General features: G+C 39.3%; 1 protein-coding gene across 1 annotated transcript in view; it reads right to left on the bottom strand.

The window, feature by feature from the left end:
- Orc4 (origin recognition complex subunit 4) overlaps nt 1-16,580 on the bottom strand; it is a 39,854-nt gene that overhangs the window by 7,962 nt on the left and 15,312 nt on the right. Inside the window, exons 3-7 of the mRNA XM_076176734.1 lie at nt 12,383-12,554; nt 12,051-12,202; nt 10,025-10,204; nt 7,972-8,091; nt 6,923-7,057 (exon numbers count right to left, since the gene is read on the bottom strand). Of these exons, the coding sequence (XP_076032849.1) occupies nt 6,923-7,057; nt 7,972-8,091; nt 10,025-10,204; nt 12,051-12,202; nt 12,383-12,554 (759 nt within the window). The remainder of the gene's footprint in view (nt 1-6,922; nt 7,058-7,971; nt 8,092-10,024; nt 10,205-12,050; nt 12,203-12,382; nt 12,555-16,580) is intronic.

Genomic DNA, 16,580 nt, shown 5'->3' with positions numbered 1-16,580 from the left:
CCCTGATTTGAACCCAATTGAAAATTTGTGGCACATTATAAAGAAGAGGTTACAAGGCAAAGACGTCAGCTCTATACCCAAGCTCGAGGCAGCCATTCAGGAAATCTGGGATAATTTTGAGCCTACAACCCTCCACAACCTAGCTGCTTCACTTCCACGTCTTGAGGCTGTGTTAAAGCGCAAAGGACTCCCAACCAAGTATTAGGTGAGTAAAAATCCAATAAATATAATGATTAATTACATTTTTGTGAATTTTTGTTTAGATTCGCTGAGGCGCCGTAAACTTTTGTCGAGCACTGTATACACATACATACTGTATATATATACACACACACATATATTATATATATATATATATATATATATATGTATATATATATATATGTATATATATATATATATACATATATATATATATATATATACATATATATATATATATATATATATATATATATATATATATACATATATATATATATACAGAGGACCAGTGGGATGAGAAAAGAGAGCGCAGACGGCAGAGGCTAGCAGCAGCCCCCACACAGCCAGGCGCGGACTTTACCTGTGACAACTGTAATAGAGCCTGCCGCTCCAGAATTGGACTCTACAGCCACAGCAGGCGTTGTAACTCAACCATAAACTAAAAAAAAAAAAAAAAAAAAAAAAAAAACGCGACCACCATTGTCTCCCGAGACAGACGGATGCCAACAAAATATGTATATATACATACATAAATATGTTGAGGAATGGACGACAAAATGAGTGGCAGGGTGGTGAGATAAACACCGAGAACCGTTGAAGTTTTATTTACTGACGCTTCGCTCTTAACAGAGCTTCTTCAGTGTACAAACATAATCGGGAAATCAACAATTATATATCTTACATCATTCCGCGTTCCTTCCTTAACCCACCCCCTCCCTCCCTCTCGTACCCTTCAGCTCCTGTAAGATCATCCAGCCGGACCAACAAAAATGACCTCATCCACTACTTTTCAGCACATAGTGAAAGGATAAAGAGAGGAGTAATAATTGGATTTTTTCTCAGAGCGTTCCGGGTATGTAGTGAAGAACATATTGACAGAGAAATCAAATATATTTTTAAAGTGTTCTCAGGACTAAAATATCCAGAAGGGTTACTCCATAGTTTGAAGAAAATAGCTCTTAAAATAATGGAAAAGAGAAATGATGAGAAAAAGGAGACCAAGGAAGGTGGCTTCATTGTAGTTCCAAACTCCAAGCACACAGAAGAGTTAGGACATTTGCTCCGCAGAGCAGGGCTGAAGATCGCCAGTACATCCAGTACGAAGATAGGTGAAGTAGTGAGAGGTAAGAGTAGAAATGAACATAATAACAACAGCATGGTTTACAGAATCCCATGTGGTGGCTGTGACCTAAACTACTTTGGGGAGACAGGAAGAGGCATACACAAGCGGACATATGAGCACAAGAGCGACCTGAGGGCCCACCGAACATCAAACGCCCTGGTGATTCATGCGGAGGAATACGGGCATTTACCTAACTGGGACGGAGTGGAAATATTAAAACAAGGATTAGACAAGAAAAAAAGAAAAATAGTAGAAGCAGCTTTTATAGCATCCCAGCCCTGCTGTAACCATCGTGATGGTTTTATTAAGCTGTCCAAAATGTCCGGCTGGATGATCTTACAGGAGCTGAAGGGTACGAGAGGGAGGGAGGGGGTGGGTTAAGGAAGGAACGCGGAATGATGTAAGATATATAATTGTTGATTTCCCGATTATGTTTGTACACTCTGAAGAAGCTCTGTTAAGAGCGAAACATCAGTTAATAAAACTTCAACGGTTCTCGGTGTTTATCTCACCACCCTGCCACATATATATATATATATACACACACACACATATATACATACATACATATATATATATATATATATATATATATATATATATATATACATACACACACACACACAAGGTGTGTTTTTTAAGTACCATTTTGAAATAGAAATTAAACAAGTAGACTCTTTGTAACAATTTTATTTTTACATGAAAGCCTGTACTGTAATCTACTTTTCAACTTAATTATGGAATTATCTGACCGTGTTTAAGTTTGTTTGTGAGTATTTGAAATGCCTCCTCCGATTGAGAATGCCGCTGTGATCTGTTTTCTTAACATAAGAAAATAAGAACATAAGCATGAAGAAGACTGCAAGAGACCATAAGGCCTACACTAGGCAGCTCCATATCCATCACCACCTGTCATCCCTATCCATAAAGTTGTCTAATCATTTCTTAAAACAACTGGTAGTTTCAGCACTTACTACATGGTTACAAAGTCTATTCCATTTGTCGACCACCCTATTAGTAAACCAATTCTAGCCTATTTCCTTCTTAAATCTAAATTTATCCAGTTTATACCCATTACTGCGAGTCCTGCCCTGTTGTTTTAATATGATGACCTTGTTTGCATCACCCTTATTATAGCCTTTGATCCACTTGAACACCTCTATTAGATCACTCTGCACTCTCATCTTTCCAGAGAATGTAAGTTAAGGTGCCTAAGCCTCTCTTCATAAGGCAAATTTCTGAGTTCATGTATTATTTTGGTCATTCTTCTCTGTACTGATTCTAGTGAATTGATGTCCATTCTGTAGGATGGAAACCAAAACTGTACCGCATAGTCAAGGATGGGCCTATCACTAGAGTTTGATAATTACCTCTGCACTTCTATTCCTTACCATCCTAGCAATGAAACCTACTGCTCTGTTTGTTTTATTCCTGGCACGAATGCACTGTTTCCTGATTTTAAGGTCCGGACTCACTTGAACTCCCAAGTCTCTCTCGCACTCAGTTTTCTCTAAATGCGTGTTATCTAAGCTGTATCTATTTTTGGGATTGTGTAGCCCTACATTTAACATGCAACATTTAGAGATATTGAAGTTCATTTGCCATTTCACCGACCATGTGAACAATTGTTAAGATCATCCTGCAGAATCTCTGTGTGGTCTCCTGACCTAATTTGGCATCCTATTTTAGTGTCATCTGCAAACTTACTAACATCACTATTTATCCCATCATCTAAGTCTTTTATGTACATAATGAACAACAAGGGACCCAAAACAGAGTCCTGGGGGACCCCACTATTAACATTGCCCCACCTAGATTTTACTCCATTTATGGTGACCCACTGTTTTCTGTTACTAATCCAAGCTCTAATCCATTCTAACACTTTTCCTCCTATGCCATGTGCTTTGATTTTATTTAGTAGGCTCTGGTGTGGCACTTTCTTGAACGGTTTGCTAAAGTCAAGGTAAATAACATCGTAATTATCATTGTTATCTGACGCCTTATATACTTTAGTGTAAAAGGATAAAAGATTAGTCACACATGACTTACCCTTGGAGAAACCATGCTGTGAATTGTGAATTAAATTATGTCTTTCAATGTGTTCTCCTAGTCTATTTACTATTACTGATTCAAGCATTTTTCCTATAACCGATGTCAAACTGATTGGCCTGTAGTTGCATATAGACGATCTATCTCCCTTCTTAAAAACAGGAACAATGTTTGCCTGCCTCCAAGCAATAGGCACAAAACCAGTGTCTACCGATTTATCAAATATTTCAGTTAACTGGTCGCAGATTTCAAATTTACACTCCTTAAGCATTCTTGGAAAAATTTTGTCTGGTCCCGGGGATTTTATAGCTTTAAGTCTTTCAATCTGCTTGACTACTTCTTCTTTACTAATGCTGATATTAGATAGACTACTTTCTTCATCCCCTCTGCTACAGGTGTGAAAGCAGCTGAAATTCATCGTCAGATCAGTGAAGTGTATGGAGAAAACATTATGAGTGATGAGAAGGTGCAGAAATGGGTGAGAGCTTTTAAAGATGGCTGTACAAATGTGCATGGTGAGGAATGAAGTGGACAAAAAAGTCCCGAAGCCTTTAGGATTTGTAGCCCTCAATTTTTAGAACATGAATTAACTTCTATCAGGTCCCAATTAACAAAATTAGCTTACCCTCAGTGGTTCCTGGATAAAGCCCTCAGCCATGCCAGAACCAGCTTTTTCAATCCCCCTTCCACTAAGCCAAAAGAGAGACAACATCCTCTTGTCATCCCCTTCTCAGAGTCCATTAGCTATTTGTCCAAATTTCTTCCCAAAGAGAAGGTACATTTAATTCATAATTACCCTAATACTATTAAAAAAAAAAAAAAAAAAATCATCAGAGGTTGAGAGAAGATCATATCCCAGGTGTTTACTCCCTTTCATACATAGGACAGACAGGGAGAGACTTAAGGACAAGACTGAATGAACACACGAGGTTGACTAAGCGTAGCCAAGAAAATTCAGCCATGTTTCAACACATAAATAAATTTAATCACTGGGTGAACTGGGAGGAATCCGACCTTATTTATAAATCAGGCTGTGGGTTTAGAAGGAAAATGGTGGAATCCACATTAATTGAATATCTGCCCACGATGAATATTTCCAAGGGTCAATGGACCCCAGACATAATATCAGGACTATTCATCATCAAACATATTGTCAATAAGTTTCCTCCCCCTGATCCGACCTCATGTCATCCTCAGACCACATAGGGTTGGGGTAGTGACATTTATTCTTTTCCAAGTTCCCTTTCTTTTGTAAGAGGTTGCTATTTAAGACAGCATCTTCCTTCCACTTTGTACTACTGAAGAGGATTGCAGTTAGCAATCAAAATATATATAGTTTCACTTACTCAACTCTTTCTTTTGTCTAACTGTGGTGTTAGTTGTGATTTACAAATGTGTTACTACATTTCTTACCAGTGACACCCACACATATTAAAATACCCAAGCTTAGGGTTCTGGTTGGAAATCTCCTCCCAGACTCTTTTATGCCTTGCTTGCTTTCTCATAAAATAGGATTACAAAGAGCAGGATACCTAGTCCCATCACTCCATACCATTTTAGCTGCCTTTTATGGCCCACAGAACAAGGTGGCAGAATTCTTTCCTACCCTTCCCACAGGGGATAGAAAAAATTGGAAATATATACTCAATGAAGTGGGACAAGACAGTTTTAAGAGTGAACACCATAACAGAGGGACAGTTGCAGTAGAATAAAGGCAGTAAGGGGAGGATGGACAGATTATTTTAGAGACCTGTTGAATGTGGAGGAAGATAAGGAGAGATTGGTGATAGCAGTGGGAGGTGCTATGAAAATGATACATACATACATACATATACCAAGGCTTTTTCCCCCTTACCAGGGAGGTAGCCAAAAAGGACAAGGCATAAAATCATTCCCACCCAGTCCATCCCCGAAAACACTCCACACCCCTCCACCCTCCCTCCCATCTTAGCACCTCCTAGATGATGAAAATGATGGTGATGGGAAAAGAAAATGAAGGAGATGCAAGAAAAGATGAGGTATAAGTTTTTAAATGATGAGAGTGGGTAAGGCACCTGGGTTAGATGGGTGCCATGAGGAGTGTCTTAAGAAGGGGGTACAGTTATCATGGAATGTCTAATGAAGTTATTTAATCTATGTCTATGGGAGGGTAGTGCCAGAGGATGAAGAATGTCTAGTTCTACTTTACAAAGGAAAAGGGGACAAATGTAAATGTAGTAGTTTTAGAGGGATTAGTTTGTAGAGTGTAGCCGAGAAGGCTTATGGGGAGGGTTTTGAGAGGAGGAGAGGAACAGAGGGAGGAATTGGTGAGGAGCAGTGTGGATTTAGGAAAGGTAGAGGTTGCCTATATAAGATTTTTGTGGTAAGGCAGATATGTGAGAAAGCTTTAGCAAAAGTTAAAAATGTCTTTTGGGCCTTTATGGATTTGGAGAAGGCTAATGACAGGGTAGACAGGAAGGCACTGTGGGAGGTATTGCATATATATGGGATTGAGGGAAAGCTGTTACGGGCAGTCAAGAGTTTTTACAAGAGCAGTAGAGCCTGTGTTAAATTTGGAAATGGAGAGAGCAGTTTGAGGAAAATGTGGGGCTGCATCAAGGATGTGTCATGTCGCTGTGGCTGTTCAATGTGTACGTGGATGGGGTGGTGTGGGAGGTATATGCAAGAGTAATGGGCAAGGGAATGGAAATGGTTAAAGAAATGGAGAGAAGTTGGAGATGCTCTAGTTGTTGTTTGCTGATAACATTGTGCTTGTGGCATGGTAAGAGGGGAGATTAATGCAGTTAGTGACAGAGTATGGGAAAGTATGCAACAGGAGAAAGTTGAAGTAAATGTGGGTAAAAGTAAGGTGGTAAGATGTACAAGGGAATAGCAAATTGAAAGTGGAGGAAGTGGATAGTTTTAGGTACTTGGGACTCATATGTGGCAGGAAAGGGAGGAGTGGTGTAGGTAAATTGTAGAATGAGAGAAGCAAGTAAATACCTTGGGGGATTAAAAAGTGTAATGAGAAATAGGCATCTGGGAATGAATGCAGAGATTATATGAAAGGGTGATTGTGCCAATGACATTGTATGAGGCAGAGACTTGGAATTCAAAAGAGGCAGAGATGATAAGTTTAAATGTGTTTGAGATGAAATGTCTGAGAAGTATGGTAGGAGTTACTAGGTTGGATAGTGAGAAATGAGGAGGTAAGGAGGTGAATGGAGGTAGAATATATATTGCAGATAGGGCTGAAGAAAGAGTACTGGGATGGTTTAGACACATGGAAAGAATGAGTGAAGAAAAGTTAGTAAACAAGGTGTGGAAGACAGAGGTGGAGGGAGTGAACTTGAGGGGACGACTGAGGATGAGATGGATGGGAAGGAAAGAGGCTTCATCCACGAGGTGCAAAGATGAGAGGGTGGTGGATAGGAGTGGAATAGGTACCTTTTGACTTGGTTAGCCCCCTAATAAGGGGGAAAAGCCCTTGGTATATATAGAAATAGATTTATTTTTCTCCACTAAGGTATATCAAGAACTTAAGAAAAATCAATATCAGCTACTTACAAGACACAACTGCAGAGTGGAAAGTCCTCGCAGCACACTGGTCCTGGCATCCAATGTCATATTTTTCTGTGCTTCTAGAAACATATTTGCCACCAAGACAGGATTTTCTGTGTTCAGTTGTGCAATGCATAGCAACTGTGGGGCATAAATTTTAATCATTAAGTGTATGAATAATAGTTTAATTGAATATTTACACACAACTGTGAATATTCAGAATACTTTTAGATATACTGCTTAACCCAGGCAGTGAAGAAGGGGTAGATATTGGCCCTTCATCCACAAGGAGCTAAGATAAAAAGGAAAACAAATGGTGTTGGATGGGTGTGTGATGCATGTGGGATGGGTGGAGGGTGGGTGCATCCCTTGGCTGGTTACCTTATCTTATAAGGGAGAAGACACCTTATGGTATATAGATATACATGAAAAGGGCAACAACTGATAGATTATGCCAAACAAAAATGGCAAAACTGAGAGACATGCATGTGCACATTCCTCTTGCCCTGAAATCAAAGGTTGCCAAAAAGTGAAGCAGTGGAAGTAAACTGACTCTGGCAGTCATCCCCTACCATGGAACTGTGCCTTGCTGCACTGCCTCTGAACCAAGCAGTATGACAGGACATCAAAGATAAGGGATGGAAGAAAAAATGAAATGTTAGGAAGTACAGCTTTCCACACAGAAGTGTAGCTTTATGGAACAAGTTCGATGAAAATTGAATCCAAGCCAGCATCATAAACAGATTCAAAGCAAAGGTTGACAGGGGGGAAAAGAGACCCAGCCTAACAGGAGGAAGGGGGAGGGGGGGAGGAAGTGAGAAAGGGAGAGAAACAGGGAGAAAAAGAGAGGGAGGTAGAAGAAGAGAGGAAAGAATCACTGGCAGTTGAGCTTACAATAAGTAAACAAACAAGAATATGAAGATACCAAAAGACTTCTTCCCCTTACAAGGGAGGTAGCCAGTCAAGGCATCCAAGCACCCCTACCCATCAATTATTTCTGTTTTATTTAGCTCCTTGTGGATGGAGGGTGTTTTATTGCACAGGAAAATACTTACAAGTAAGGTCTGTAGACTTCTAATATCTCTTGATGTACTGTGTAAGCTCTTTAACACACTTTGTACCTCAGGGTTGGTTAACAAAGTTTTTATATCAGCATTCCATGCCTTCTGGTGACACTGTTGATATTCATATTATTATAAAATACATTTTATCATTTCAAGTATAAAAAATGTGTAGTCATTCAATCCAATGTTCCAGTTCTCTCTTGCAAGAGACCTTCAGCCCCCAACATAGCATCTATGGCTATCAATTGTGTCCATAAGTCACTCGGTGAAGGGATATTGTCTTGCTGTTTAGAGGGAGTGATAGTAGGACAGTGCATATAAAGTGCTCTGTGCCTTCTGTGTGGTGGTTGTATCTGGGGTACATGAAGTCTGTTACCATGCTGATTCCATGTTGGTACTGTTTTAATACAGGGTGGTGAACCATAACCTGTACATAGTGCCACTGCAGTTTTTGCTGGTTATGAAAAGCTGGCTCATCAAAAGAACCATGTAAAATTGTTCTAAGTATGTGACCCAATGAACTCTAAACCTATACATATCTGACAACAGTTGCTCACCAGATGTCTGTCTAGTGCTCACCTGGGTCATAAATTTGGTGTGGAATTTCTTCATGACCTAGTCGGCAGATCTAAGATTATTCACAATGAAATGGCTCTTAATGTCCTCAATGAGTTCCCTGACATACATCTCCTTATCCCTTATCAGTAGAGCTCTTCTTCATTTCAGAATCCAGTATTGGTCCAGATCCCCAGCCAATCTGATACCATGACTCATCTCTATATTTTCTAATGTCTCACATGATGCTACACCATTCTCTGACCATGTATGTCTTCCTATACATTTCAACAGCTTTCACATTTGAAGGTATCCCACAGTTCTTCAGGGTTTACCTCTATGATGCCAAGCACTTCTAATCATATGAAGACTGGGTCTTCTACAAAAGAGACCAGGGGGTATGGATTAATTGATAAATGACTGCTACTGCATACTTATGAGTACATGCATAGTTTCTCAAGATGAAACCCAGTGGATAATGCAGAATTATCCTGAATTTGACCTGCAGCCCATGTTTTGCATCCCCAAGTCTATGCTTGGTTCCACAGAATTTAGCACTCTGGTAAACCCTAAAGCTCTGTAGGATCCTCCAAGAAATAGAAATACCAACTAGGATATGATTAATCTCCTTTGCCAAACTTCCAGCACTGCTACATAAAGTCCATTGGTATGTCTCTCATACTTTGAACCAGGAATGTGTAATACGAAACCTTTTACATTTTGCAAAATTCACAAGACAAGACTTGGTGTTTTTGGTCCCTGAGCCATGGAGATCAACATGTACTTCATAACCAGCTCTGCTAGTGCCAACAACCACAGTGAAATAATCCAAAACTACAAGTACATCCCACGAGAATTATTTGTTTACAATAATCGAGGTTAGCATAGAAAATCTATTAAGTTCATACACCTCAAAAGGAGCATATACTGCCATAGAGAGGTGAATTCCAAGGTGTGCTTTCACATCACTGACATCAACAAGTTCTATAATCCCTATAGGTGTAGTCAACTAGCTATGCATTAGCTATTGCACCCTTTGAGATGTGACCAGACCCAGTAGTAGGTGCAACCCTATCTACTGATCTCACAACTACCTGATCTCACATGGGAGAGCCACTGTATCCATTCTAAGCCTCCTTAGCTCAGCTGGTAAGAAGGATAGTCAATCGTCCCTGCAGAGGAACAGAACGATTCAGGTAACCACATGGAAACCCTTCTGGAGATTCACCCTGGGCATGGCTACATGATCATGCTTCACAGGTGTCTTCTGTAAGAGAGTTTAGGGGCAATGGATTGACTGACTGATTGCTTCATTTGTATCAGCCCCAGCCAACCATATAATGGAGTTGGTGGATCTGATGGGAGGCAGGTTTCAACCCCACCTCCACAAGAAGCTCCATTCCAAATATCATATAAAAAGATTTAAAATTCACCTTTCCACATTCCCACCCACCAAAAAGCCCATGGGTTATCCAGAGTTTAAACTTACAATATTTGGATAGGAATCAGGAAGTGAAAGCATCAGTCTGGTCAACCCAAGGAAATCTGGATCAAACTTATCACTTGGGAACAGGAAAATCTGACGATGGGAGAAGCGTGACTTAACTCTCTTCTCCAAGAGCTCAACAACATCTAGACGGCAAGTCAAGCCAATAACACAGATGGGAGCCTGCAGAAAACAAGGAACAAATTATTGTCTAGTAATTCTACTTAATCAATGCAGTTGTTTTAAAGGGATCAGTCTCTTAAGTGTACTTGTAAAGGCATATGGGAGGGTGTTAATTGAGAGGATTAGGAGGGAAACAGAGGGAGTAATTGGGGAAGAACAGTGTAGACTTAAGAAAGGTAGAGGATACAGGGATCAATTTTTTATGCTAGAAGCTTTTGGCAAAGGGATTTTTTTTTCTTTTTTTTTTTTGAGGGGTTATGGATCTAAAGAAGGTTTGTGACAGGATTGACAAGAAAGCATTGAGGGTGGTGTTGCAGATGAATGATATAGAGGGAAAAGTTGTTCAGAGCAGTAAAAATTTTTGTATAAGTAGTGGAGATTGTTAGGGTTAGAAATGATGATTGAGTTGTTTGAGGTGAAGGTAAAGCTGTGAAAGATTGCATGGTATCACCATGGTTGTTCACTGTGAGGACCAATGCATGTGGTGGTCTTGCAAGATGGGTATCACAGATGCCCATTTTCAAAATATGTGTAAAGCCTTGAGGGGCTGACACTCAAGTCTCTGGACTAGGCCCAAGATCTCTCTATCAACTTCAACTGTATTTCTCACATTTTTTCACACATGGAGAACTAATAATCAGCAACTGCTCTCCTTTCCCTATAATTTTGAGCTGGTAACATAGAAACAGTCCCACACTGATACAATAGATAGCAGTCTAAGTTTCTTCTAAGAGAGTTCTGCAGAAGGTTCTAAGGACCATTGCCAGGTACTGTGGGGCTGTAGGTTTTCCACTTAGTGCAACTCAAGGAAACCAGGGCAGTGGACAAGATGCAGGAATGACCTGTCAACCAGGAGGTGCCAAGAGAAGAGGGAGGGAAGAGGGAGGGAATAGGGTAGAGGAAAGTGGAGTATGTAGGGGATGGAATGGGTGGGAGTGTTTTTTATGCCTTTGTTTTTTGGTTACCTCCTGTGTAAGAGAGAAAAAACCTTTGGTATATCTAAATGTATGTATGTACTCTTCAATGTGTATATGGATGGGGTGTCATGGTAGGTAAATGTGAGGGTGATGACCAGGGGATTGGAGATGGTTGGAGAGAGTTGTGGGACACATGAGGTGAGTCAGTTATTGTTTGCTGATGACACTGCAATTGTGGCTAGGTCAGAGGAGAGTCTAAAGCATTTAGTGATAGAGCTCAAGAGGGGCTGTAAGAGGAGCATGCTAGGAGTAAATGTTTATAAAGGTAAAATGATCAGATATACAAGGGGAGAGGGTGGTAGTGAGTTGGAGATAAGTGTTAAAGGAGAGAGGCTGGAGAAAGCATTTGGGGTCACATGTGGCAGGAGATGGAGGAGTGGGGATGGAGGTGATCTGGTGATCTGTAGAATGAGGGAAGGAAGTAAATAATCTTGGAGCAATGAAAAATGTCATGACAAACAGGTATCTAGGGATGGATGCAAAGATAAAACCATATGAAGGAGTGATTGTACAAATGACACTGTACAGGACAGACTTAGAATCTTAGGAAGACAGATAGGAGAAATTCAAATGTTTAAGATGCGTTTAATCATCTGAGTGTAGTGCTTACATTACTTTTACAGTGTACATCTTTTTAAATGCCATATTACTGGCTTTACTTTTGTCTATCTGTATACAAATAGGCTTCCTCCCTTTTATATGGGAAATTGCTTGACTTGTAGAATTTTTTCAATGTTTTTAGTAAACCTAAACTTTGGACAATCAGAAATATCAGATTGATCTTCCCCCTCTTTTTTCTATTAAATCTAGTGATAAGTGTATGCCACTGATCAGGAGTTAATAAATTTCAAATCACAAAAAAAGCTAACCTGTGCAGACTGTGCCACATCAAACAAGTTATAGAGTAATGTCTGATTGCGATGATGACAGAACAGATCAAATTCATCCAGAATAAATACTACCGGTTTCGACTTGGACCTACTACCCGAGCTGAGGCTCTCCAACATGAAGGACAAGTTCTCTGCAACAACAAAGTTCACCATGTTATTAAAGACCACCTTTAGTACTCAACCAAGTAACTTAAGAAAAAAGAATGTCACATACAAATATTCCAGGAAATTTTGTACATCTGCACTAGTTCAAAAAAGCCATGACAAACTGATGCAATACAAAAACTCAAGCTTGTGATAATGTAGCTCACCTGCAAAACTGCCAAATACTTTATTGGCTACAACATTCTCTAGCTTGAGTTGCTGAGTAATTTCTCGCAGTGCCAATCTATCATCTGTCTGCATCAAACCTGACAATCGTACCACCAGGCCATCCCCCAACCGCCCTTCACTTTCCACCCGCTCAAGAATGAGGTCGACCAACTGTATAATTAAAACTTGCATTAATAAAGTACAACACAATAATAAAATTTGGATGACAATGATTTATTGTGCCTAGCAAGAGCTTTAATATATGATTTATGTTTCAGACTATACATACCATTTTCAGACTATATATAACAAAACAAAATATTATGAGCAGCATTATATGACAAGGTCTGCTTCAACCATCACATACTGAGCATCATGGCAATTGGGGAAAAAATAAATGTTCCTGAAGTCACTCATGAGGAACCTCTAATGATGGATAGTACCATGACACCACCATATATATCAATTTATTAAAACATATTGTGTGTTGTGTGTGGATGATATTTTGACACAGCCCAAAGGAATTTCTGTTTTCTCTAATTCCAACATGAGGGGACAGAGAGGAGGAGGGGTCGCCATATAAGTGAAGCAGCCTTGCTATGGATGTGCTATGCCTTGCTGTATTGTGTGAGCGTTATTTTGAATGTAATATCAACTCAACATTGGTTGGTGAGCAATAAAGAAGATATCAAGCTCCTTGTCATTGGTTCATTGGGTCACTGCATACACACTGCTCACTCAATAACAACTCTCTCACTGTGCATCCCTTCACAGGGCATGCTAATTTCCTAGTTACCATTTATTCAATTAGTTTCATTTATTCCCTTTCACATAGAAAACAACGGACACTCAAAATAATAAGTTATTATAGAATAATTTACAAGGATAACCTATTTCACATTCATTCCACTTTCACATTACAATAATTGAAATGATAAATAAGTAAACAGGAAATGATAATATACGACTTCTCACGGAAACTTCGAGAACAAATTATACATGCATACGAACATACATACTTCCAATTATGCATTACTTTTGTAATTCCTAATTTGAATACAAATTGCTATAACTACACCATATATATACAATAAATGCTCGGCCAGCTATCTGTCGCTGACCCCAGCAATGTATAAATTGAACAGGGATCATTTATACAAAATTGTAAGTGAATAATAAACATTAAAGCAAGCAGTACAATGAGGTAGACATAATTTGTAACATGAAGGCATAACATAGGGTATATGTAAGTATGAAATTTTACTAGAATTAAAGGTTTTGAAAGGAGGAAAGTAGAGAACACTTTGGCACTTAGGCAGTTGGAGGTTCAAGAAGAGTTTATACAGCTGCGAAGATTAAACGGGTGGGCCACAGGTGAAGGTGAAGGGGGGAGGGAAGGAGGATTTGTGTCACTGGGAGTCCGAGGTTCAGTGTTGCAGTCTACACCTCAGGAGAAGAGCTTAACCTCTTCACTCCGGGGCACATCGCACGTCTGGCAGCATTAGCTGCCCGACGTGTAATGTTGCATCATAATAATCGCATGATAAAGAATAAAGTCAGTGCTCAATCGTTCGTTCTCTTTCACCCGTGTATTTTGATAACCATAGAAAATTTATGAAGCCAGTTTAGAGAGAATGGAAGTTACGTAGGTACAACTACAATAAATATAATCAAGATGTCGACGTCAGCATCATCGAGTACCCACTTGCTCCTCATGCCACCTACGGAGGCGTCACCGTATGGAAGTGGTTAAGGTTGTCCAGGTGGATAATGGTCTCTGAATCTGAATGTAGATGTTTCATTTTGACTTTGTTAGTAGGTTCTAAGGCGAGGACATGGAAGGGACTAAGGAATTTTGGTGAAGCTTGAAAGAGGGAGAATGGTTTAGGACATACACAATGTTAGACTCTCTCGCATTTTTATTATGAAAATGGGCCATCTCGTCTTTGGCGAGAGAAAGAGACTGAGTAATTCTCTTGAAGAGAGTGCTGAAGTTGGTAAGTGAAACCTATATAAAATCATCAAGGTTGTAAATAAGGCCTATATCTGAAGTAAGGAGGTCATGTGGAAGTCACTTGTCTGAAGCAAAGATGACAAAGTGAGGTGACTCCAATACGGACCTATTGATGGCATTATTAAGGCAACACTGAATCATGGGGACATGGTAATCCCAGGAGAGATGAAGGTCGGAAGTGAGGTGTCGGAGAACATTGAGAAGCTTTCCATTTTGGCGTTCGACAAGGCCATTTGAACTGGGGTGGTAAGCAATGATACTGAGTCAAGACATGCCTTAATTCTACCTTATCTAATCACACTTCACAATACTTATGGAACCATGGCAGCAGCATTCTGAAGCATAAAAAAGAAAAAGATGGTGTCCTATGAGTGGACTTGAAGGGCTTAAAAGACTCTGGTTAAGGGTGTAATTAATATCCCAATAGCATTTAATGCATCTCTGAGATCTGATACCTTGACAATGGTAGGTAAGTTTGAGCATATTCATCTCTTCAATACAAGTCAAATACTCATGCACAAGTGTTAGGCTGCCTGATTTGATGATGCATCACAATACACACATTATAAGATATAAAGTTATGCCTGTAATATTTTCTCTTCTCTTGTTCTCTTTCACCCTGAATAAGGATAACCACAGAAAATTGTCCACAGAATACAAAGGTCACTCAGCTACAGCTACAAAATAAATATAATCAGGACGCCAATGCCAGTGTCCCTGTATACCCACTTGTGCCTCAGGATGCCAACATTGGCATCCTCGTAAGCTAAGGTTTAAGAATTAGAAGAATTGTTTTTAGATGAAAATATCTAAATTAACATTTCCCGTGTAAGGGATTGCATCACAGAAATTTATAGTGCCTGCTCTCTTCCCATTCTCCTTTCTCATTCTATCTAATGATAACTTTTTCGTTCCTGAAAAGGTGCCACTAAGATTAATGAAATCAGGGGTGCCCGCAGGCGGACGCACCGGACGCACGTGCGTCCAGTTTGGACATTACAAGCATACAAGGTCACCTATTCAAACATTTTTCCCTTCTAAAACCCTCAACTTTCAATGAAAAATGTAGATGTTTTACATACATTAGAAACGTGGCAAAGCATCAGTGTTAAAATTATGTATGCACTAGAATACATGTGGATCTATGTAGTATATAAATTATAAACAGAAGAAAACACAAACGAAAAATGAGACATTGTGTGGTTTCGGTGGACATATGCATTGTTGTCGGTTTCATGTGTCATAGAGACTGGTAGAGTTGCAGAGTTGTTTAGCGACAGGATTTCCGCTTGTGTGTCTGAACACCGAGTGAAATGTATGCACGTGTCATGGTTCGAGTGGTACGTATTCACATGTGCTGTATCGCGTGGTATATGTAATTTTGTCGATCCTGTCAGCGGAGTGTGTATGTTTGTGTGAGTCATGCATGTGCGAGTGAACATTAGTGGGGTTTTGGGTTTTTGGCAGTGGATATGTGAACGGCTAGTGTGACAGCTGATTGAGTGTGTATTGTAAAGTTTGTGGATTTTATTTGAGTGAACAATTTTGGTAAACGTGTAGTGTTGAAGGTGAATTTGTATTTGTGTTTGAATTTCTCGTCTTGTGCCGTAAGTGTTTTTGATTGAGTTATGTTAATTAATATTCGGTGACAGCTGTTCGAGTGTGTATTGCAAAATTTGTCGATTTTATTTGAGTGAACAATTTCGGCAGACGTATAGTGTTGAAAGTGAACTTGAATTTATATTTGTATTTCTGAAGTTACTTTGTTGCTGATTTTGTTGTATTATTTAGTATTCATTTATTTGTTGTTACTACTTAGTTTTAAATATATTCAACCACACTTTAAAAAAACAGAGGAGGAAAGCCTATATTTCGTAAGCGTCCATTTTCTTTAGTTGCCGTCAAATTCATTATTCCCTTTTTGTTTCTCAAACAATTAGTATACTCTAGTCTATTATTTGAGAATCACGAATTCGGGATTATTGGATGTTAGATTAATTTAGTAGTTGTCATTGAAATGATTATAATTCTTTGCTAATGTGACTGCAGAAGTATCGAACAAGAAATAAATAATTTCTTTTATATGTGAACGACCATTGTTGATACTTGTTAGCTGAAATTCAGCAGTAAAGGCACTAGCTGCAGACTGCAGGTATGTATTTACCTAGTGTGCCACAGTTGTT

Source organism: Oratosquilla oratoria, chromosome 39, assembly GCF_046742065.1.
Source record: "Oratosquilla oratoria isolate Oo_2021 chromosome 39, ASM4674206v1, whole genome shotgun sequence".
NCBI classification, from domain to species: domain Eukaryota; kingdom Metazoa; phylum Arthropoda; class Malacostraca; order Stomatopoda; family Squillidae; genus Oratosquilla; species Oratosquilla oratoria.
The sequence above is the reverse complement of the archived record's forward strand: the minus strand, read 5'-3'. Positions and strand labels throughout refer to the sequence as shown.